Source organism: Ovis aries, chromosome 11 (genome assembly GCF_016772045.2).
Source record: "Ovis aries strain OAR_USU_Benz2616 breed Rambouillet chromosome 11, ARS-UI_Ramb_v3.0, whole genome shotgun sequence".
NCBI lineage: Eukaryota > Metazoa > Chordata > Mammalia > Artiodactyla > Bovidae > Ovis > Ovis aries.
This window is the reverse complement of record NC_056064.1, coordinates 12,975,276-12,999,121: the sequence shown is the minus strand read 5'-3', so window position 1 is coordinate 12,999,121 and position 23,846 is coordinate 12,975,276. Positions and strand designations below refer to the sequence as shown.

Genomic DNA, 23,846 nt, shown 5'->3' with positions numbered 1-23,846 from the left:
AAAACCTTTGGGTTTTTTTTTTAATAAGGAAATAAAGAATCTAGACTGGAATCTAGGTGATAATGGAAAAGAAATTCTGGAACTCTCAGTAGTGTCTGATAGTAAAACACACACATGTATTTCACAGCAGATAAAATATTTAAATTCCTTCCATGTTTAATGAAGGCTTGGAAGAGGTTGAACTACTTTTCAGAACCTATTGGCAACTCTCCGTTGAAATTTGATTTCTATATTGGTTTTTTTTTTGCTCATCTTTCAGAGAAGGTAATATGTATCTTGTGCCAAGCAAAACAGTTTTCCTTCTGGGGAACTTCAAATGAAACAAATACTATAAAACAACTGTTTCATATCAGTTCTGTGAAAGGGATTAAAGTATTTCATTTCTAGCTGTGCTGTACCTTCATTTTATGTTATCTTTCAAACCACCAAATTAGAAAGCAGGATTATCTATGGGAAATGAAACAGAAAAGTACCACCTCTAACCACCTATTTACAGGTAACTGACATTCACAAGTCAGGTTTTGCCTGTTTAGAGAGGGGAAGGAGAGAGGGCGTGGGGTCTCATGCTTAATCACAGACTGAGACCACTCATTTTTAGCCATGGATTTGATTTCTATTTCCAATTCTATATTAACTTATCAACAAACATATCTTCAAATGTATCCATTAAAATCCGCAGAATGCAAATCTGTAGTTAATAACAGCACGAAGGCACTGAGAAAAGCGTGGCTGGCATTAGTAAGGGGGTTCAACCACAGTCAAGGTGAAAACGGGTCCCCCCTAGTCCTGTCTCTCTTCCTCCTGGTTTCTGAGGGATCACTCCACTCCCCATCACAGGTCAATGCTAGTTGTCAAAACATAAAATAACACACCAATTATCTAAACATCAGATTTTCTATTTTTATTAAAAACTCACAAATTTATTCAACATGTTTCCTTTCATACAGTGAATGGTCTAATATGCACTGGAGGTCACACAAGCTTAGGTTTATCAGAACAATAAAAGACATATGAGAAATTTAATTTATAAAGAAAAAAAGTAGCAGCTGTTGACTGCATATTTGACCATAAAATTTAAATATTCTGGACTTTTATTTTAAAGACACAAAAATAAAACCTGTGTGGGTCTATATAAGTCATATTAACAATTCCATGAATGTTCAACAGGACTAAAAATTAGCAAAGATGTTTTTTCTTTAAACCTTGTAACACTTTTTTTTTTTTTAACACTTTCTTCTGGTTGTGGTGCCAGGCACCTTTACAGTATTTGTGCTATAATTATTCTATTTGGCAACTGTCTGAATATCATGTTTTCTCTTTGCCTTGTGTAAACAACACCTTTTTACATACTAGCACAGTGAGCTGTGAGCCCTGCAAATCAGAACATCTACAGGAAAAGAAAATGAACAATTTTGGTTGATTGCTCAAAACATTTTGTTTTGAACAAGAGGTTTCAAAACAGAATATATTAGTAAAACACTGAACTCCTGAATTTAACATTATACGTAAACAGTTGACTGTTTTTAGTTCAATAGTCTTTTTTTTAAAATTTTGTGTGTGTGTTTGTGAAGGTAGAATACTTATTTTGTACAGCTGATGTTCAAGTCATTTTACTAAGAGGTCTGGCTGGAGACCATAGTATCGAGTGTGTTTGCGTGTGTCTGTGTGTGTAGAGCTTTGTGAAGGTAGAAGAGTTGATACTGAGGGCTTTACACTTAGAATTTTGCAATTTTGGCAAAAACAAAAAAACCAAAAATCCCAGATAGACAAAAAATATATATATATATAGTCCCACCTGATGCACAGCAGGTCGGCGTTTCTGAAGCTATAAGAGTTTGTGGTCGCTGTTGCTGAACTCTGAGCCAACTCTAACAGATGTCTCAGAGCCTGAGATGTCTCGTGGCCGGCCCCGGAGCGCCCCTGGTCGCTTCGCCCAACTCAACTGTCTTCGGGCGCAGCCTCCCTCCCCGCGGCTCCGGGCAGCACCCCACTGGCTAGCCGCCCCCGCGGCTGCCGTGGGTGTTTTTCCGCGGCCCACCGGCCCCAAGCTCACGCCGGAGGCGTCGGTCCGAGGATCCGAGTCCAGTGGGAGGTGGGGAGAGGTCTGGATTTCCTGCCGGTGCCCGAGTTTTGCACCTTGCCAGCCAGCGCTCGGATCCCCGTCCTACCTCCAGGCGGATCCGGATCCTATTTCGCGTCCCCGGTTCCCATCCGGTCTCCCCAGACGGAAAATGGTCCCCGAGGCTGGAGGCAGGAGGGGCGGGGAATGACTTGCTTTTCTGTTTTGTGTGTTTTTTTTTTTTTCCTGGTTTTTTTTTTTTTTTTCTGTTTTTCTTAAATAGAAGGTTCATTTCTGTACAACCGCGAGCTCCGCGGGCGGTGCGCGACTCCGCTACCACACGGCCGCCTCGTTCATTTCTGGGGGGTGAGACAGGTGGTTCCCATAGCTCGCCCCGCCGTTGACCGACAGCGACGAGAAGGGTGGGCTGGGCCCGAAGACCTCGGCCGACATGGAGTGGAGAGGCCCGGGCAGGCTAGGCTCGGGGCTGGGCGAGTCCCCGGGAGGGTGCGCCAGGATGTCGGTGAACCGCTGCGCCTCACTCGACGGGTGGTGGCCGGGCAGCGGGTGCTCCAGGCCACCCAGGGGTGTCCCGGAAGGCCCGGACGACGGCACGAAGGGCAGGTCCACCGGCGTCTGAGCCTGCGAGGACGGGGGGCCTTGCGGAAAGAAGTCGTAATTGCCTCCGGGCCCGTAGTACTCGCTCTGGTAATCTGCGGTGGCGGCGGGAGAGGGGACGTCAGGGCGGAGCCCCGGCTGGGGCGGGGTGACAGGGCGGGAAGGCGCGCTAGCGGGGCTGGGGAGGGCAACGCCGGGGCTCTCCATTCGCCTGGCTCCCCTGCCCGGCTGGGCGCACGGAGGAGGCCCAGGTGCAAACGCGGGAGCTGCTCCCTCTCTGCCCACCGGCCTCATTCAGGACCGGGAATTCTATCCGGTCTCACTGCCTCGCCGCATTTCCTCCCCAGCCTCCACCCCTCTCTCCCGCCCTCTCTGCTTCTGCAGAAAGCCAGGAGCGTCTCCACGCTGCCGCCCGCTTCCAACGAAACGAAACCGGGCCTGCCCGCGCCCTGCCCCCTGGCCGCGCACCCACCTCCGTAGAAGGAGAAGGGCCCGTTGGGAAGGAGCTCGCCCGGCTCCAGGCGGTCCACGAGCGGCCGCATTCGGCGCGGACTGCGGAAGAAGGCGTGGCGCCGGGCGCCCAGAGCGCTCAGCTGCTTCATCCTCCGTTCCTTGGAGCGTCGGTTCTGGAACCAGACCTGAAGCACACACGACTTGGGGTGAGGCCCCGGAGACCCTACCTCCGCTTTTCGGGTGTGCGGCTCCTCCTGGCCCCTCACCCTTCCACCTCCCAGCTCGCGGATTCCCAGCTGTGTGTTTTGTGTCTTGTATATGGGGCGGGGGGGGGGCGGTGCGTGTCTTCGAGTAGAACCACGCGGGGTGGCCCGTGAGCCAAGGGTGGACAGGATTCCCGGCAGGGGTACCTGGGCAAGCCGCCCTGCCCAACAGGAGACAGTTGGAGTTGTTTCTAACAATCGCAGCGAAACACTTGCAGCTTGTACGCGCGGAGGCGCTTAACCTCCCCAAAGACACACGGCTTCCCTTTCACTGACCCTGGCAGCACCCCCACCCCGCATGATAGTGACAAAGATCCAAACAGCCTCCTGTTGACAGTCTCCCGAAGACAGTGACACCAAAACCCACAGCCTCCTTTCCGCACCCATGCACTATCTCCCAGTGCCAGACATACTCTGTTAGAGACAGGCCGAGCAACCTCCCATTCACCTGCGCACGAGAGCGCGCAGCAGAGCGTCTCCGCGGAGGGCAGCCTGCATGGTGCGCCTACTGCACACACCTCCTTGGCACATTTCCCCATGGCCTCGCAGGGCCGCCAGGCACCGGACGCCTAACCTTGGGCTCGGGACTCGGGCCGAACCACCCGCAGGTTCAAAATCTCACAGCGCGCACCGGCGCAGCTGCCTGGATGGCCGCCTCCGGTCCCCAGGCGACTCGGGAAGGGCTGCGGCAGAGCTGACTCCCGCCCCAACCACCTTCCCTTCAAACCTGGGCAGCCCACCTCTCTTTGGAGGGGAGGTCTGCTGGCGGGGAGGGGGCGGGGGGGCTGTTTAACTGGAGCCAGAGACCCGCAAAGTTGGGGGCGGGGACACCGAGGGAGACCATGGATTGAGACCACGGATTAATCCCGCGATGCACAGCGACCGCTCGGCTCCTCCCGGATACGGGTGGTAGGGCAGAAAAATAGGTCGGTACTCTCAACGCCGCGTCCCGACGCAGCGCCCTCCTCCCGCCTCATGCCCCGCCGCCCCGTCTCTCTCCCACCGTTACCACTATCACCTGCGTTGGACCCGAAAGAGGAGGAGGTTTAGCGAATTCCAGATGCCCCACACCTCTGGTGCGACGTCAAAGTCGGAGCCGGGTAGGGGTGTGTCTGGGCCTCTCCCCTCCCTTCTGCCAGCCTCCAGGGATTCGCTCCGCTCCTCAAAGCTGCTCCCCCACCCCCCACCCCCAGGCTCAACCTGCAGGTTGCACCTTGAGGGAACTAAGTGGCATGCTCGGCCCTGACCTGGATGACACGCATGTTGAGGCCGGTCTCCTGAGCCAGCTGCTCGCGGATGTGGCGCGTGGGCTTGGGTGTGGCGGCGAAGGCGGCCTTCAGCGTCTCCAGCTGCTTGGCCTTGATGGTGGTGCGAGGCCCTCTCCGCTTGGCCCCCAGGTTCTGGTCGTCGTTCTCATTGCTGCCCCCTTCCTTGTCCGACACGTTGGCGCTCTCCGAGTCCTTGGCGTCGTCCTGCGACGGGTCTTGGGAGTCCGGAGACAAACTGGGGTCACTGCCCGTGGTGGCTGGGGAGAGGGAAGGGACAGGTGAGCAGCAGCCAGTGGCAGGCCTTCCTCCCCCGAGACCCACGCACCCGGAAGGAGCTGGGCATCAGGTCCTCACCCGAGTGGAGGCTGTTCTCTTTGGCGACACTGCTGTTGCTTAGGTAATCCTCTTTGCAGACAAACTTGTTCTCATCGATGATGTAGAGCTCCTCGCCGGTGGACAGCTGCTTGTTGCACATCATGCAGGTGAAGCAGTTCAGGTGAAACACTTTGCTCCGCGCTCTTCGCACCAGGTCGCTCGGGGAGATGCCCTGCGCGCAGCCGGCACACTTGGTACCGAAACACCTGCGGGCGGTGAGGGGGGAGGGGTTTCGTGTGGGATTGGGCCGAGGGAAGCCAGAGGGCAGGAGAAAGGCGATCGAGACAGTAGAGGAAGAATAGTGGGGGGGAGGGGGGGAAGAGAAAGAGAGAGAAAGAACCAAAAAGGAAGAGAAGCAGAAGGCCAATTAAGCAGGCCAGAACGCAGGGGGAGAGAGCGCGGGCACCAGTGAAAAGTCAGGGAGGAGATACACATGGTTACAATGAGGGAGCAAGGAGTTTAAGCCGCCGCCACCCCTAGCCTCCTGCCCCGTGTTGTCCCAGAGGGAAAAAGCGCTGAGGGAAGGAGGCAGGCACCTATTTTCCGATTAGATTCAGAAAACCGAATTAGATCTCCATTCTAACGCGTCCGAAGCACCGCCGCTTTCTGTGCATTGCCTCTTTCGTCGTTTCAAAAAGAACCCATGTGCAGGCTGGGGGTTGGCAAGGTCCAGTCCCACCGCGGGTAAACAAACAGCCGCGGAGAGCCTGGACGGCCACAGCCCGGGCGCCGCCGCGTTCCAGCCCAAAGCCCGGCTGGTCGGCGCAAGCTAGACTGCGTCGCGGCTCTAGGTGGCCGGGATGCGCTTCGCGGGAGGCAGGCTTCTGGGGCCCACTGGCAGCCTGCGGTGCTCGCCGTTGCCCCGCTCGGCTCTCGCCAGTAACCAGAGGCCAGAGGCCCAGCCTGCGCTTCCTCTCGGCAATACCAGCGGACCGCGGTTTGCTCCGTGGGCCGCCGCCACCGGGGCCGCGCATCCCTGGGATGCACCGGGGACAGCGCTTCCGGGGCCTCTGGGCAAAGCTACCTGGTTGGCTTCGAACCCCTCCTCTGTCCGCCAATTTGATCTGTCACCACAGAGAAAAGCAGAGACTAAGTCAGCCAAGGAAACTGAGATTTCAGACCGGCCCAAGGGAGGATCAATTCGAATTGGCTCCAGTTCTGTTGGTTTGTGTGTTGTGTGGTCTTGGTAGCAGAATGGTGAGTTAAAATGCTCAGGGGAGCAGGGCTGTCGGGAGGCTTCTCCGGCTCCAACGAGCCGGGTCTCCGCTTTCCCCCAGGTCTCCACAAGGAGGTGGCCGACGGTGGCGGCCAGAGCCCAGAAGAGCTCCGAGCAGAGCACGCGCCTCACTGCCGAGGTCGGTGTTGCGCGGAGGCCGAACCTGCTGGCCCCGCGGGCAGCCGGGGAAGGTCGTCTTGCAGGCTGCAGCCTCCGGCACTTCACAGGCTACCAGTGCAAGTAGTGAGGCCAGGTCGGCCCATCGGGTGTCAGGAAGACCCTGGGCCGTGCAAGATAGGCCCCCGGGCCCGAGCTCTTTCCAGCCGCTGACCCTGCAGGCGACTGGACGCGCCATGCCAAAGGCTCGGCGGTTCCCGCCAAGACTTCTCGGGGATGGAAAAGGTAGTGGGACGCAGCTTAGCCCGGGCTTCTAAGCTCAATCTGGAGGACGAGTCAACCGGGGAGGCAGGAAGAATGCAGTTGCTGAACACATCTGCTAGGGGAAAGATAGGACGCGGGGCTACACCTTCTGAGACTGTTCTACCTCCTTCCAAGCCAGGAGGAGCTTCTAGCTCCGAGGCGAGTTCAGACTCTTTCTTCGCAGGCACGTGCAGCCAAGCCCGGACCCACAATTTCCAGGGCGAAAGCAGGCCGCATCCTCGGCGCCCAGCGCGCGCCAGCTGGCCGAGAGGCGGGACCCCCCCCCCCCCCCCACCCCCCGCCCCCGGGCACTTGGCTGCCCCTCTCCAAAGGCAGCTCCCAACGCGGGTCGCCGCGGCCACGCTGACCTCTGATCCGAAGCCGGCTGGGAAGGGCCCGCGGGGAAGGAGCGGCCCGGGCGGCGCGCGAGGGAAGAAGTACTCACCGGAAGAAGTCGTTTTTGCAGTAGAGCTTGCCTTCCCGGGAGAAGCACTTCTCGGTCAGGTTGCATTTACATTCACAGCACTGGACGCACTTGACGTGCCAGGCCCTGTCCAGCACGTTCAAGAGGAAGCGGTCCAGGATGGGCCTTTTGCAGCCGGCACAGTGCACCATGGTCTTTGGTTTGGTCGGGTGAGGCCCGGAGAGAGAAGCGCAAGATAAAGCCGAGGGGATGACTCACGAGGACGACCGGCAGCCCCTTCACGAAAGGGGACACACACTTCGTCGGACAAATCGAAACCCGCACCGGAAAATCAGACAGGGAGGAAGGCTGATAGGGGCGTGGTGGGGGGCGCCGCTTCCGAGAAGTGTGCAGCCGGGCAGTCCCGGGGCCTCCGGGGCACAGCAGCGCCGCCGCAGCTCGCGGGGCGAGGAAAAGAGTCTCAGGCGGGCGAGCTAAGCGACTCTTCAAGCCCAGAGCTCGCGGAGGAGTGAAGGTCACCGAAAACGGCGACGGGAACGGAAATAAATAAACACACCGGAGTCGGAGAAGCACGACGCGGCTGGCCGGGGTTGCGGGGACAGCGCCGCTGAGTTCTCTCGGGCTTGAGGTAGAGCTGTCAGAAGGCAAAGTGCATCTGCTCTTGTCGGGGTAGGAGGGCGGGGGTGTGTGTGTGTGTGCCGGCTTGCCCGCCACCTGAATTTCCCCTCCTCTTTCGATAAAGAAAAGAACCAAGCGAATAGAGAAGCTTTGGATCCTAAACTGCCAGCATCGCTCAGCGGGTCGGGACGCGCTGGGCGCCCGCGGTGGGCCTGGGGGAGGAGGGAGCAGGGGCTGGCCGAGGCGGGGAGGGAGGGAGGAGGGGAGGACCGGAGAAAGATCTCGTTGTCGATTGTTGTCGTTGCTTAGGTTTCCCCTTTTGGAGAAGAGTTCTCTTGTCAACCGAGAGCGGAGAGGGACAACTCCGCGCGGACGCAGCCAGGTGCGCGCGCGCGCTCCCCACCGCCCCAGCCCCGTCACCTCGGCCAGTGGCCTGCCGGGTGGCCTCCGTCTCCGCGGGACAGCCCTCCCCGCGCCTGGTCTCCTTCGGAGATGGGGTGCCGTCCGGCTCCTCACCGCGCCTGGCCTTGCATCGTGGCTCCAGTCGCAACTCGCGGCCTCCTGGGCGCGCAGCCCCACATCGCTCGGCCCACGCTCCGGCTGCCTCCGTGCAAACCCACAGTCTCTGGACTTTCTTTTCTTTTCCTTCCCCCCTCTGTTTTTCGTTGGGGTAGCAAATCTGTGTTTCCTTTCTAGCCTCTTTCCTTCCTTTTTTTTTTTCCTTTTGCAGCGGGAGGAGTCGGGGAGAGGGCGTGTAGCTTGAAGAGCTTTAAAAACAAAAACAAAACAAAACCGTCCTGGTGCAGCGGCTACAGTTGTAGGCGGCTGGAACAGCTCGGCCTGGGCCGCCGCTGTCGCCGGCTGTCCCCGGACAGGCGTCCCTCTGTCCCTGGTCTCCTGGCCCAGTCCGCCGCCCCGGCGCGTCTCTCCCCGGCTCCGGCGGCTCGGTCACTGCTCCCGGCTGTTGGCTGGGCTCTGGAAGCCCCCTTGCCTTAATGCAGCGCCCGCCGACGTCACGGCGGCCTGCGACCAATCAGCGGCTCGCGGTCCCTCTGTAAACCATCCTGCATCTCCCGGCTGGGGAGAGTGCCGGGAGACCGCGTTTCGAGGATCAGTGGCGGCTGCCACCGCGGCCCTGCGCGGTGCGGGCGGCGGGCAGCGAGGTGCCCGGGTCCCCTCCTGCTCCGGTAAGGCGTCCCTTGCGGTAGGAGAGACTGAGAGAGCGCGTGAGTGGGAGCAGGCGGAGGGCAGACTTCTGCCCTGAGGGTGGGTGGTACCCAAGATCGAGCCCTGTTGGAGGTTGGGGTGCAGCTGCCTCGGCGGCCCAGGCGCACTGTTTGGCTTTGCAATTCAGCGGGTGCTGGGTCCCTCCCCACCGCCACCCTTGCTTTCTCGGCCTAGAAGTTTGCCCCGAGCACCGCGCGTCTTTGGGGGCGTAGAGGGGAGGGAGTTTTTGGCAGCAGAATCTCTCTCCTCCCGTCTCTCCTTCTGTGCCCCCTCCCCCAATCCATCCAAAGTCCACAGGTTCCGGGGCTCTGGGAGATCTGGGTGTCTGTTTCCCGCAGTGCCGTCTTGGAAAGTTGATTCCGGCGGTTTCCTGGTGGGGGCGGGGGAGACCGGAGGCACGGCGCCCGGGAGGGGGGAGGAAAGGAGTGGGTGGGGAAGCGCCTCGGGTGAGGAGTTGCTACCCCGGCGAGAAGTTGAGAGAAAACTGCGATCCGGAGACACCTTTTACAGACGAAAACAAACGACTAGGCGGGAAACGGTGGGGGCAATAGCGGCGGCCGAGTGTGGGGTAGTAGTGACGGAGGGAACGGCGACGTCCTGGGGACTCCACCGGGAGACTGAGAAGGATGGGGGTGTGCGGAGAACCGGCCCGGCCGCCCCGTCTCCCCCTTTCCAGGCTCCAGCTTCCCAGACAAGCTTGGCACCAGCTTCCCCAGAAAAGCGCAGAGCAGAGCCCCTGGTAGCTCGCTTCTTACGGAGCCCATGCCTTCCTCATTTTCCTCGGAGTATAAACTAGGGACCACTGCGCGCGGGGGGCAGGTTCTCCCAGAAGTGCGGGCCGAGTCTGGGTCCTGAGAGTCTTCGCCTCGAAGAATCACTCTAGCTCCGCGGCCCACACCAAATGCCAAATTCGTTTCGACAGCACCATTCCTAGACTTAACCCGGACTCTTCCGAAGTGAAATCTGAAGGTGGCAGGGCTAGGCAAGCCCTGCTTTTGCTCCTCTTTTTTTTTTTTTTTTTTTTTTTTTGCGGAAGGCGCGTTAGGACGGCGCATTCGGCTCAAATGTAGAAGGCAATAAAGATGGGCGGCCAGCCAGCCCGGTCTGGCCGGTATTTGGGGAATGGCTTTTTAACCCCACACGCGGGGCTAGGTTCAGACATCTCTCTCCCAGCTAAGTTGGAGGAAATGCTCCCCGAAACGCAACTGTTATGAACCTGGGCAGGCAAGGAACTCAGTTCTTTGCAAATGGAATACCCTCTTCGAACGAACCGGGAAGCCCGTACAGCGAATTTGGTTTGCGCTCGGTACGTTGGGGTTTTAGGACTCTGCCAACACTGCTTTCCATCCTTAAAGCTCCGCCCGCACGACCCTGCACCCCCGAAGCCCGCTGGCAGCCCCCTCGCCTTGCGGCCCGCCACACCTTTCGGTTGGAAACCGAGCCAAGGCCGGCTGTGCGCCTCTCTGGCTCTCCGCCCATCTGGACCTCTGGATCCGAGGCCCCTTTCGCCGTCTCCGCACCCCCTCCACACACACCTGGACTCTGGCTCCCCACTGCGGGGAGGGCGGCGTTGGGGGGCTGGTTCTCTCTCTCTCGGTCTCTCTCAACTGCCCCCTCCTCGGATCTCTCCCAGGCCGGGGCTAAGGGCGGAGCTGGGGAGGGGCCGCGCTGTTCCCCAACCCAGCAGGCTAGTTGTGCGGGTTGCAACTTGGCTTTGTGCTCCTGCCGCGGACCGTGCTTTTCCAAGAACCAGCCGAGTGGTACCCGGTACTCAGGGACCCCGGGAGACGCTAGGATCTGCGTGGCTGGGCTCCTCGCCGCCTCCGCCCGGACCCAGAGGCGCCTTTCCAGCCTGCTGCGCTGGGTTAGGCCCGCGGTGGGGGTGGGGGATGTCCTCTGAGCCGTCTCCCAGCTCTCCCCACCTCCCCTATACCCCCAGCTGTCTTGGTTCTTGCCACCAGCGCGCTCAAGTCAACCGCCCCTTTCTGGAATCTATAGCGGACCCTGTCCCGAGTGGCTCGCCCCCGCCCCCGCCCCAGCTGGGCTCCTTCTCATGCAAAGTAGAGGGGCCGCAGGGGTGAGTGGGGGGCGGTCGGTGGGGACCTCCAGGGCGACAGCTGGACCCGGCTGCCGGCCCTTCCTGAGCCCAAGGTCCTCCCTGGCTGCCTTTAGAATGGGCTGGAAGACGTTGCTGCGCCCGTTTGGGGGTGCAGGGACCTCTAGTGGGGGGACAGAGGGTCCCTCCCTGTGCTCAGGATAGTGGGTTAGGGGAGCTGAGGGTGTGAGGACAGGACTCTGACTGGGACAGGGTCTCTGGCCCCAGTGTCCAGATGACTCAGTAAACAGGTCCTGGGGAACCAACCCGCGAGTCTAGCAGGGGTTTGGGGAGAGCAACTCAGAGTGGGCCTGCTGACTCCTGATTCTAGAAATTTAAGTCCAGTTTTAAAGCTTCCAAGGCGACAGCACAGTAGATTAATGTGTTTTCCCTCCATTTCCATTGAGCTTTTATTTTAAAATGTAATTGATCCCAGAGACACGGCGAGAAAACTGACCCAGCTTTCCAAACTGGCAGCCTCCGAAGCCTGTCAGCTCAGCTCTGCTTTTAAACCCCTGTCTGCTCAGCAAAGAGCCCCAACCTCACCTCCTCACCCACACCCGCCGCCCCTACTGCCTGCATCCCCAAGTCCCGCAAGCGCTTTCCACCCAAAGCTCTCCACGCCTCCCGAACCCACCACCACGCACACCGCTCGCTGGGCTGCCAGGGGTGCAAATTCTGCCCAGGTGCTGCGGGGGGCAGTTTGCTGCCCAGTCATCGCTCCACGGCCCAGGTGCTCTTGGAAAAGGCCCCGCAGGGCCCAGGAAGCGGCATTCACAGCACAGGTTTCTCCTGTGAGAATCACCTTCAAGACCAGCCCCAGAGGAGGGACCTGGCCCTAGGAACACGGGATGGGAAAGTCCTGCCAGTTCTTCCCAGCCACCCTGCAGCTGGGGGGCTGAAGGTGCCCTCTCTTGTACCCCCTTTCTTCCTTGATTCCAAGCCCCATGTTGCCTCCTTCCCAGCGCAGGGCTTGGGAGGCCCAAGGATCCAAGTCTGCCAGCTTGTTTGGTTGCTTTTGGTTCTAATCACGGGCCACCGTCCTGGCCGCTTTCCTCCTCACCCAGCATGCTCCTGTCCAGCCCCCAGAAACCAGCAGTGAGGCCAAGAAAGGGGGCGCCTGCAGCGGAGCAGGCTGGGTCCCTGTGCTGGTCTGCTGTAATAGGGCGCAGCCAGCCACCACCTTCCAAGGAGAGGGAGGAGGGAGTGAGCCCGGCGTGGCCGAGACCCTCATAGTCCTGGAGGCCAAGCAAACTCCGCACTGACTCTAGAGGACACCACTGGAAGCCACCCTTAGTCCAGGGATCTGATCCAGCCTCTCCTGCTGTTGCCTTTCTTTGCTCCTGCTTTGGGTTGCCTTAGTCTCACTCCAACACTCTCTCCTGGAAATGACCTACTTGCACGCAGCACTTTAGTTTCCCCCCACCCCCCCCACAATCTGCCCAGAACCCAGTCTGCGCAGTGTGTGTGTGCATGGGGGTGGGGTGGGGTTGAGGGGATCGGTATTACCTCCTTTTTTCCCAGGAAAGAAACCCTGAGATTCCAGGGTCAGTGCACTACTGAAGACGAGAAGTTTGGGGGTTTTGTCACCCTGCTGCGCCTTTGAGTACTTCCTTCCTCCCAGCCGTGTTTCTAAGACCCAGGTGAGGGGAGGCGGGGACCTCAAGGCAGGGAAAGGGCAGCAGCATCCGACCGGGCCTTCACGATGTGTGCTCGGGCTGAGTAAGCAACACCGGGCTTCCCACGAGGGCTGGAGGCACCCTGGGCACGCAAGCGGGGAGCCAGGTCGAGCGTGGTGATCTCAGGACCGCCCTGCTGAGCAAAGACAGGACGTGGACAGCCTGGGACGAACCGGGTGAGCTGGGGGAGGCAGGACAGGGAGAGAGAGAAAGACAGAGGTGAGGGCAGGGGAACAGTGAATAGGGGAGTAGAGCCCCAGAGGGGAAAAGAGAAGGATGGTGGGAAAGTAAGCGGGGATGAAAGGAGGAAAGACACTGGGGGAAATGCGTGGAGGAAAAGAAGCGGAAAGACACCCTGTGACCAAAAAAGGTGGCAGGGTGAGTGAGGCTCAGAGCCCAGGAGCCTGCAGGAGCCTAGCGGGGAATGAAGGGTGTCCCAGGTGTGACAGCCGATCACAGGCAGGAGAAAAGGAGGCGGCCTGCTGGGTGGGAGACTCAGAGCCCGTGGAAGAGCGTGTGAGCGGCTCTGGGCAGGAATCCAACAAATAAATAAAACGTCTAAGACGGCGTGACAACAATGTGTATTTGGGTGCGTGCCCATGTTCCTCCGTCTGAACACACCCGGTAAGGAAGACAAACGGGGCTCGTGCCCCCGAGTAATTAATCCTCTCACTAATTGACTCTCTCCCCTTACCTAATGGCGGTGGTCGCTGCTGATATCTGGAGAGATACCAGGTGGAGAGAGAGACCCCAAAGCTTTGCGACTGGGATTCAGTTCTTTCTGGACCTGCCTCCCGTGGAGGCAGAGGTCAATAGATGTTGCTGCCTCACCAGCTCCTTCCGTGTTTGCATTAATAAAGCTCTTCTCAAATTAGGGGCGACCAGGGGCCCTCCACACACACACACACACACACACACACACACACACACACACACACACACACACCTTCATCAATTTCAGAGGCTGAAAGCCACCCACAGCCCCTCTGCTGGACTCTGCCTGCGTCCAGGCAACACCTAAGCTCCCCCCTCCCTCCGTGTTGCTCACCCAGGAATCCAGACTTTGCACCCCATTTTCTTCCAGTCACTGCTTACTCTTCCCTCACTTGGGATGTATCCTGCATTCCTTGTCGGAGCAGGTGAGGTTCTGCGTGGGTCAGGAAGCAGCCTGAGAGATGGGGTCAGGGCAGGGATGGGAAGAAGCTTCTGGAGACACAGAGGAAGGACACAGAGGGGGGCAAGGCACACCTGGTGGGAGCCAGGCCTCTGGGGACGGAGGAGACAAAAGGTGGCCACTGTGCACCATGGGAATGTCAAGTGTGTGTGTGGGGGGGTGACCACATTTGTGATTGTGAGGGTGACTGTTCTGTCTCTCTGTTGAGCCCAGGGAGGGACCCCTCTTCTTGCCCTCACACTGCACACTAGTTCTCAGGACTGGGAAACGAGGCGGGGCAGAGCGGGAGGCACTGGAATCAAACCTCAGGCAACTGAGTTGGCCAGAAGGGGCCCAAGGCCCACAAGGTCTGTCTGATGAGGCAGCTTTGAGGCTGGGGCTTGAGAGGTAGATGTCAACTCTCGCCCTTTCGAGGTGGCAGCTTTGCTCTGTTGGCTCCTCTGAGGCTAAATAAATAACTGCTGAGATCCACGAACCACCAGAGTCGAGGGAGAGGAAAGGGAGGAGGGCAGTTCCTCATGGGGGGAAAAAAATCCCCCCCCCCCCACTAAATACATTTTTAATTGTCCCTGGGGAGCGTTTGTACATTTGACCAAAGCAGATCCCCAAGCAGTCCCAGCAAGATCCGTTACAGGGGCTGGCAGTTCGGAGAGAGCTGGGGGTCTGGAGAAGGGGGAGGTGGGAAGAGATGGCCGGAGCGTGGGGAAGATGAGCAACTCGGTTCTTGTCTCCCTGCTTTAGAAAGAAAGCGAACAAGAGGAATAAAGTTCCAGAGGGAAGAAAGAGAAGGGCAAATGAAAGGCAAAGCCGCAGCAGAAAGGAAAGAAAGTGAGGAAGAAAGAAAAAGACGGACGGGGAGGAGGGGGAGAGACGACCATAAAACAGGGTGAAGGCGGCCCCAGGAGGCTGGGCCTCGTCCCAAACCATCCGTCTTCATTGTCTCCGTGTGTGCAAAGGCAACTCCGGCATAAGGAAAAGCCACTATTGGAGCCGCGGCTTTATTTTATATCCTATACATCAGGAGGGAGGCAAAGCTTTATTTTCGCCAAGAGACAGATATTTTATTTCTCTCTTACGGTTTTATGTGTGAGAGATGTCAGGTTGCCACAATGGATGGCTAATGCATAGGCAAGAGGGAGCCGTGTTGGCATGCTGTGTGTCATGGGGTCTTGGGGGGGTGAGCGGGCCTGGGATTTAGGGCTGATGGGCCACTCTGGGGGATTTCTGCTAAAACATCTCTCTTCATAAATCCAGAAGCATGGTCAGCTCAACAGGGAGAAGAAGGAGTTTCAGAAGGAAAAGAGTTGGGCTTAGTAATAAACGAACACACAAAGGAACCACTTACCTTCCGAGGGGGCTCGGGCCACCGGGGCAAGGAAACGCCAAGCCCCCCGTGGAAATACACTCCTGCCTCTCGTGGAGAAGTGTTTTCCTCCAGAATCCAGCGTCAGTTTGCTTCCTTGTCCCACCTGATATTTTCCTACTCTTGTGTCTCTCTTCACCAGAAATCTTTTCTTCACCTCCTCAGAGCCAGGAGTGGTGGGTGTGTGGGTGTGTGTGTGTGTGTGTGGGTGTGTGTGTGTGTGTGTGTGTGTGTGTGGGTGTGTGTGTGAGAGGCCTGGGAAGGGGGTGGAGAGCTATTAATTTGCAAATCATCTGATCTGTGACAGGATCAAGATGCCTGTTTTTCACCAGTAAATCCAGTGTCTTGAGTGGACACACGTGTGCACACGTGAGCCCCTCGTGCCACGAATCCTGGGAGCGGAGGTGCCAGATTTAAATCCGAGAAAAGCACCCCCTGCTCCCACACCCTCCCCAGGGACCTGTGGCCGAATTAAGCCTTAGATCCCAAACTGCATAATGTTCATATTTTGAAGCCTAGACAGAAGGGGGAGGCAAGGGGACAGAGACAGTGGGGAAGTATGTTCACTAGTCTCCTCCGCTCCCAGTCCCCCCAAACCATTTCTTGTGAGATCAGCTTTTACTGGTGCCCATGCCCTACTCTCGTAATTTTTTGCTTTTCTGGTTTACATCTACAGTGGACCCAAAAGGTGATCACGTCCTTTCCCTCTTTTCAGAGGATGGGAGATGGCCCAGGGTCTCTAGGCAGTGAACACAAGGACCTGGCCACGCTGTCCTTAGCTGTGGCCTTTGGGGAAGACGTTCAACCTCTTGGGGCCTCAGTTTCCCCATCGGTAACCCGCAGGAATTGGGCTACGTGATTGCTCAGATTCCCTGCAGCTCCGGCCTCCTCTGACCGAATGAGATAATGTGTGGAAACACTTTGTAAACGCTAAAGCCGGACGAATGCCAGGGATTATTATTACGATTCTAATCAATCCTCTTTCCTCCACATGGATCTTGGCTGTTTAGCGCCGGCGAGCAGGCTAAAGAGGGCCGAAACCAAGAAAGCTTAGCGGAGATGGAAAAGCTCTGTGCCGTGGACAGGAAAAAAAGCTCTGCCCCTCCAGAAACATTCTGTCTCTGTGTCCCCCTCCCCCAGGCCCCCTTCACGCCTGGTGGGAAGGGTTGGGGGGTGGAGGAGAAGGGGGAAGAGGCCTCACTTGGTAGGACCCGGTTCAGTTTACACGCAGGCAAGAGAGTATTTCTTCCAGAGCATCATTTGTCTCCAAGTGACTGACATAGGAACCTGATGTGAAGGCGATTTGCAATTGTTATTTTTCCAGGAAGAAAGGAAAGAGCAAGGTGTAGCTGATTAGCAAGTTAATTATTTCAGTACCCCAAGGGTTCCAGCGTGGTGGTAAGTTGTCCAGGCCTGGTGTAATTTCACAGTCCGTGTGTTTCCTGGGGAGCACCTGGGGGTGCCCAGGTCTGTCTTTCTGTCTCCATCCACCTGCCTTATGTCTTTCTGACACACCTGGGGAGCTGAAGAGGGGTTGGGGTGGTAATCGGTGTGGCGTATATCTTTGGCCTAGGCTGCAGGTAGGGAGCCAGAGAGAACGAGGGGGAGGAAGCCTTGACCTCTGCTGACTGTTTAATTATCTGGCCCTTCCTTCTTCTTAAAAACACTCTTGTTGAATAAATATTAATGAGGCAGATTATCAAGAAGTGGAGTTGCTTTGAGGCTATTTCCCCAGACTTAACACAGGAAGAACCTGGCCTGGAGGGGGCCCTTTGGCCTCTTACCTCCTCCAGCCCTGGCCTGCTCTCCGATGCTCATCTTCGCCTACCCAACTCTGGCCACCACTTGCTTTGCAGGGGTTTCCGCCAGTCCCCTTCGGGATCTGCCTTCCCCTTGAGGGAGCAGAGGGAGGACTGTGTGGAGAGGTAAGTTGGGGATGAGAACGTTAGCTTCTGTTGATCTCTGGGCTGGTAGGGCCGGCCCCCTGCCGCTGCTCCAGAGATGGGGAGGGCTCCACAGTTTACTTAGGAGTGGTCCCATCTGCTCAGACTGGCCTTTCATAAGGGGAGGGATTTATGCAGTGTCCTTGTGCACAGATCTGGGATTTGCCTGAAAACCCTGGGCCTCTGAGAATATTACTGAACGCTAAAATGCTCAGCCACAGAGATGATTCATGATTTGTCTGTGTGGCCGTGAGTGTGTGTGTGTGTGTGTGTGTGTGTGTGTGTGTGTGTGTGTGTTGGAGAGGTGCACACACATTGATGGGCGCTTTTTCCCATTCTAAGTTCTAATCTAAACATTAGGAAACTTTTTTTTTTTTCTATATTCACCCAGGAGCCAGCTCACAGCACCAGGCTCTGGAGGCTTCAGCATATGAAGACGATACAGTCCTTTTTGGTGCTGGCGTTCAAGCAGGTTGGCTGGTATCGCTGCTGCTGGAGAGGGGCCGGGGGACTGTCTGGAAAGATAGTTCTGATGACCGCTTTGCTGTGGGTGGCAGAGAAGTTGGGGAGTTGTTGGGGTGGGGTGGGGGCCTCTGATGGCTGTTCAAATTAGGCTGCTTGTCTCTACTTCACAGGCCCCTCAGGCTCAGTTGGAGGGAAGTTACAGAAACACAGGCGGGTAGGTGTAGGGAGTTCCTTGTCTCAGTCTTGGTGGTGTCAAGCCAAAATGAAGCCCAGAGGTGGTAAGAGGAGATCCCAGAGAACAGGGCTCAGAGGCCCCACACGGGATCTTGGAGTTTATTTGCTTGACAGTGCTGTGTTAATTTCTCCTGTCCAGCAGAGTGAATCAGCTGTATGTATACACATAGCCCCATCTTTGCATTTCCTTCCCGTTTAGGTAGCCCTAGAGCTCTGAGTCACGTTCCCCGGGCTACACAGCAGCTTCTCCTCAGTCATCTGTCTTATGCATGGGCGTGCATCCGCGGGGAGCCTTGACCGCTCTTCACTGCCCAGTGGCTGGCTGGTCAAGGAGCATTTTCAGCTTGGAGGCCCCTCGTTGGTGGTTCCACCATTTTCTTGCTCACGTTGTGGTTTGGATCCCATCTTCCCAGCTCCTGAGTTTTTCTCCTCTCAGGCCACTCATCGTTTAGCTGATGCTTCAGGCAAACGGCCAGCCCACATTTTGAAAGAGGGGCTGGCAGGCCTGTAACTAAGTGCAAGGTCATTCTCCTTTGGGCTCAAGAGAGGACTTAGTTCCCCCTTAAAAAAAGAGAAGCAGGGAACCATTCCTATGAATCTTTTAATGAAGGATTTACTATCAATTTGATAAGTTCAATGCTGTTTTTACTCATTCTGAATGAATAACTTTTCAGTCAACCCGAGGGACTATAAAGATGCTTTCTTCAGCCTCCGTGTTGTAACACATGCTGGGGCTTGAGCCTGCCTCTGACAGACTGGGGAGGAGTAGAAACATTCCAGAGACCAGGTCTTAGAGTGTTATCTCTTCCCCCACCCTAAATCCTCACCCACCATTTTATCTCTCTTCACCACAAATGCAGAGACCTCCTAGGGAAGTGTGAAGGAATGGGTTTTAATCAGGTTTGGGGAAGGAAGGGGACTAAGTTGAGCCGAGAGAAAGATGGAGACCTTTGTAATTTTTAGGTGGTGCTTCTCTGTTACGCTTCTCATGTGTTGTATATTATATCCCACAAATTGTGCATTTGCACCCGTAATCCACAGTGTGTACGGGACTTGGGCCAACGCTGCTTGGCTGAAACAATGTTAAATAAAATTTTAAGGAATGCTACCGGGGCCTTGCATGGCTTATTGAATTCTATCAATGATATGTGATGTTTACATGCAGAATCTTAGTTGGCACAGTACCACATTGCGTTCGTACGTGCAGAAATATGTTTAAGCATGAAAGATACAAGTTTCCCACACATGTGTTTCCCAGTGATTCGTTAGGAGAAATGATGGAAACAGCAGACACCTCTTCTCTCTCCACATAAACCTGCACACACAGACTGCCGGTCACACACACACACAGCCAATCAGCCACGTGTATATTGTCACATGCAAGTCTCCAGCGATAAACGCAAATGTGTATTCTGTACATGTAGAGGCAGCATTATACACTTGTACACCATTACGGACACACACACCAGCATTGTAGGATGCAGTTACACTGCTGTGTAGACAGGGGCTACTGTGGACATGTGGACATGCTGCGTGTGGGTATGTACACAACCACACATAAATGTTCTCACTGAGAGTGCCCATATGCCTGGAAGGATGCGTGCCCCCATGCAGAAGAGTCCTCTGCACACGGGTGTATATCTGTGCACATGGATGCGTTTGCACACACACGCCCCTGCTCTTGGGTAGACACCGACACTCCCTGTGGCCGCAGTGCTTCAAGTGCCCTGTTCCTCTCCAAGGCTCCAGACGTGCTGGACAACGTCTGAGCCAGATGTTTGGCCTGGATAAGCCCCAAGGCCTTCAGGATGAGAGGCCACGAGAAGCAGGGTCAAGATGGTAGTCGGCCCAGCTTGTGATGAAAAGAAGATGAAAATGTAGGGGTGGGAGGAAGGGGGTTGGGCAGCTGGTCTGTGCAGACAGAGATGCCTCCAAGAGAGGATCAGTCTTTTGTTTGCTCATTTAACAAACAAGGCAGGACGTCTGATTGGCGTCTGTGGCCCTCGCCCTGTGTAAGCCTAGGGAACCTGGTCTCTGGGCCTCAGTTTCTACATCTGTTAAGCGAAGTGCTGGCTCAGACCAGTGGTTCTCAACCTTGGCTGCAAAGTAGAACCCTCTAGGGAGCTTTAAAAAAAAACACAACACACACACTTGGGCTCCGCCCGGAACAATTAGATCAAAATCTCTGGAGGTGGGTGTCTGGCATCTCATTTTTTAAAAAAAATGCCGCAGGTGATTCTATATTCAACCAATGTTGAGATCCACTGGCCTCATAGCCCTAAAACCCAATGCCATGGAGGAACTTTTATTTATAAAGCGCCGTGCTGGGCACCAGGGTACTCAGCTGAAAGTTCTAATTCACTTGTATAAGATCATAAAAAGCCAGTGAAATTCTTCTTTCAGTTTAGGAGGAGGGTTTTTATCAAACAAACTATTTATGCTGGAGAAACTCAGGCCTGCCTTTCCAGCTCCCGCCTTGCTCCCTTCCACCTTTGTTCCAGCCTTCCATATATTAATTATCTGCCACAGATGCAAATACTATAAAGCAGGTCCCTGATAAATGTTATCGATACCTTGCTAACTGCACACATTTCCCGTCTAGAGCTCCTCACCCCACCTGTTGGGCAGCATGGTATTTTTAGTAGGGTAAATGGTAAGGCACAGGTCTCCTGGGGAAAATACCTCCCCCCACCCCAGCTCCAGCCCTGAGTCAGAGAACACCAGCCCCCAGGCCCGTGCCCCAGTTCTGGCGGCTGGTGCGCCAGAGCTGAAGGAAAAAACCTTGAGCTGCATGTCCTAGAAAGCTGCTCTCAGACTCGGGCCTTTGGGAATCCTACCTTAATATTCTGCAACCACAGTTCCCCAGACAGATCCTGTCCCTCCCGATAAAACAAACCTGCTCCCACAGCCGCACCTGCAGGGAGACGTGGAGTCCAGCAGAGGCAGCCCGTCCACGTGGCCAGTGGGAGGCCGAGATGAGCCAGGAGGGGGCTGCCGCCTGTGGGCCCCCTTCGCAGTCGGAGGATGGTTAATAGAGAGTGGGGGGGCAGCGCTCGGCCCTTCACTTGGGTGGGACAGAGGAAGAGGGGTTCGTTCTGGATGTGGGGCTTCCACTGCTCCATCAGTGCCATGATTCACTGAAGTCCAGGTTAGGGGTCTCCAGGAGAGACTCGGTATGGACTAAGATTCTTGCTCTTGCCCACAGTCTCCCTCTCTCTGTAGGTCTGCTGGCTGGCTCAGGAGGTAGGCCAGGCTGGGCTGATGTCTCTCCTACCCGTGTTGAGACTAATCTGCTTCCTTAGGAAGTCTGTCCCAAGCTGCCTACTATTGCTCCACTGTCCAGGCGAGCCCTGGAGGCAGAGATGGACCCTGGGACTCCTGTGGTTTGGGCTCTCGCCCTCTCATCCGCTCATACTTGCTTTTCCTGCTTGCCTCAATTTCCCCCCCACCCCCCAGCTCATTCATTTTTGTCTCCTTTCATTTTCTCCCCGGATAACACACCCAATGTGGCCCTGGCCCACAAGGAGGCCTGCACTTGCTCCCCCTGCATTGGAAGTACAGAGTCTTAACCACTGGACCCCCAGGGAAGCCCCTCAGCTTTTTTCAGAAAGGTTGCTGATCACAGTGGACATCTTGGGTCTTCCCAGTCCTTCCCCACCCCCACCGCCTTCCCTCGCAGGGAGGCCGGGCTTGGTGCTGAGAAGGGAGCCCCAGACGCAGCTCAGGATCCTCAGATTCTAAACCTAGATCCAGAGCCCGGCTTCCCATGCCTGTGCCCCTTCGCAGGGCCCACCTCCCCTTGAGCCTGGGGAGCATCACACCCCAGGCTGTGATGGATTCCCCAGGCACCTTCAAAGGGCTCTACGTTTGTTTGCAGTGTGGACCTTGAATCCTGCTCTGGTCATAAATGTTGTTTATTTTGACTAGGACCTACTGAAAGGGGCCTGGGGGTTAGAGAGGGCAGAGAGAGGATTCCGTAGAGAAGATCATAAAACCATTAGCAGGGCAGGGCTTTCAGGGGTCACAGGGTCATAGAATTTTCTGGCTGGAAAGAACATAGGTCATCGGGAAGGTCGGAGAAGGCCATTTAGTCAGCAAAAGGCCTCTAGGGGTCACATGGGGCTAGGGTGGTGGGCTTTGGGCCTCTTTCTAGAAAGTGGACACAGAGCACAGGGGCATGACCCCCCAATAACCTTATACCAGGTGGGAGAGGCCAATAGTTGCTGAACATGATGGATTTGCCCTCCCAGTGGGAAGTACCAGTTGCTTGAATGAGCCTCTTGTTTCAGGGAATGGGCACTGCTCTGGGTAAAATAAATGAAATCACCTCCGATTCTGCTCTCACCATCATTTTGAACAGCTAATATGCACCAGGGGATGCTCTTTCAATACCTTCAAAATCATCCTGAAAGAGACGTGATCTCAGTTTTGTGGATAAGCCATCTGAAGCTCAGAGAGGGGCATTGGTTTGCCCAAGGTCACACAGCAAGTTAGTGATAAGGCTAAGATGAGGCCTGAAGAATTCAGATTCTTTAAGTCTAATCTCCTTTCCACTCCCTCTCCCCTCCCCTGCCCTCCACCATCTGCTACGGTCTGGCCCCCTGCAGCCTTGGAGACAAAATGGGAGCAGGCTCTGTTCTTTTTAAAGCTGATGTCGGGGCTGACGAAGCTCACTTCTAGTAAGAGAGAAAAGCAGTCCTGGGCTCCTTGCAGTCCCTGGCATGGGCCTGGTTTCACCTCTACATCCAGCCACAGTCAGGAAACCATCTCAGTTGCCCTTCGCTTGCTGTAAGACTTAGAGAAAGTCACTTCACCTCTCAAAGCTACCCTTCTAGATTGATCAGCAGACCCAAGGTCTTCATGGAAGGTGAGGGTTGGTGCAGATGGTAGCAAGCTGGTCCCCTTTGAGCCCCTTTTTGGTGTAATAGCTCTGGGGGGTGGGGTGGGAAGAGATGAGACTTGGTTTTGCTCCCAAGACCGACTCCAGTCACAGAAAAGACACCACCAAAACAGACACGACAAGGCTCCCTCAGATCCCTGCTGAGCACGCAGGAGGCTGAGCGCCAGGGCAGAGGCTGGGCCGTGAAGAGCAGCTTAAGCACCGAGTTCTCCCCTGATCCCCTGACTGTGTAATTCAGTTGCTTGGAGAATGGAAAATCCCCACTCCTCTTCCCCAGCCTGCTTCTCCACAAAGGCCTCCTAATAGGCCTGCCGGCTCTGGGGTGCTGATCTGCTCAGACATGACTCTAGAAGCAAGTCGTCTGGGGGGTCCCAGTCCCAGCTGCCCCTCCTCCCATGGAAGGGAGATGGGGAAGGTTGGTGGAGAGGCAGCGGTCCCGGGACTTGGTGGAGGGCCTCCAGTTCTGCCCAAAGGATCAGGGAAACTCACAGGCCTCTGGGATGAAGGGACTTTGGGGATGAGGTGGGGGTGGGGTGGGGCACGGGACTAGAGGGAGGTGGGCAGGAGGGCTGGGTCTTGGGGCTGAGGTGCCTCGGGCGGGGCTGTTATTAAACAGCCCCATTATTTCACCCACCACAGTCTTGTTTAGTTGAAGACAGCTCCCTCCCCAGCACCTTCACCTCCCCACCCCCTCCACTTTCACTCATCCATCCACTGAGCCGCTGACAGCTGCCCTGCGGGTGAACTCCCATCCTCCTGTCTCCGAAGCAATACTGGGGTGGGGGGGCTCAGGCCAGAGCGTGCCCCCTTCCAGCCCCCCACTGCCCCTCCACATGCTCACTCTCCCAAGGTAATGCCACCTCGGCTCTCTGAATCAGACCCAGAGAGAAGGGAAGGCAGGAGAGCCAGGAGGGGATGAAAAGGGAAGAATCAGTGAAGGGGAGGGGAGTGGAGAGGAGGGGAGAGAAACACACCAGAGAAACAGGAGTGGGAGAGGAGAAGAGAGGGCGCAGAGGAGGAGAGCAGAGGGATGAAGGGATCAAGAAGGTGGA

The 23,846-nt window shown here is 56.2% G+C and overlaps 1 protein-coding gene and 1 long non-coding RNA gene across 3 annotated transcripts; one reads left to right on the top strand and one right to left on the bottom strand.

Annotated features, from left to right (window-relative positions):
* Nucleotides 1-875: 875 nt before the first annotated feature.
* Nucleotides 876-8,680, bottom strand: LHX1 (LIM homeobox 1). The gene is made up of 5 exons (XM_027975316.3): nt 7,118-8,680; nt 5,016-5,242; nt 4,641-4,918; nt 3,150-3,315; nt 876-2,772 (listed from the first exon to the last, which is right to left on the bottom strand). The coding sequence occupies exons 1-5, from the start codon at nt 7,285-7,287 to the stop codon at nt 2,393-2,395; spliced, it is 1,221 nt and encodes a 406-aa protein (XP_027831117.1). The 5' UTR covers nt 7,288-8,680; the 3' UTR covers nt 876-2,392.
* On the top strand, nt 3,388-19,002 carry LOC121820545 (uncharacterized). Of its 2 annotated transcripts, none has more exons than XR_006061079.2 (2): nt 3,388-8,901; nt 17,587-19,002. It is a non-coding gene; the product is annotated as an uncharacterized LOC121820545 (long non-coding RNA). The 2 variants fall into 2 exon arrangements; XR_006061078.2 differs by lacking the exon at nt 3,388-8,901 and adding an exon at nt 12,707-17,177.
* The last annotated feature ends 4,844 nt before the right edge of the window (nt 19,003-23,846 follow it).

Coding starts and splice junctions, on each gene's coding strand:
- LHX1 (XM_027975316.3), bottom strand. CDS start 7,287: ATGGTGCACTGTGCCGGCTGCAAAAGGCCCATCCTGGACCGCTTCCTC. Junction 5,243..7,117: donor TGCAAAAACGACTTCTTCCG/GTGAGTACTTCT, acceptor CACCGCCCGCAG/GTGTTTCGGTACCAAGTGTG. Junction 2,773..3,149: donor GCCCTTCTCCTTCTACGGAG/GTGGGTGCGCGG, acceptor CCGCCACCGCAG/ATTACCAGAGCGAGTACTAC.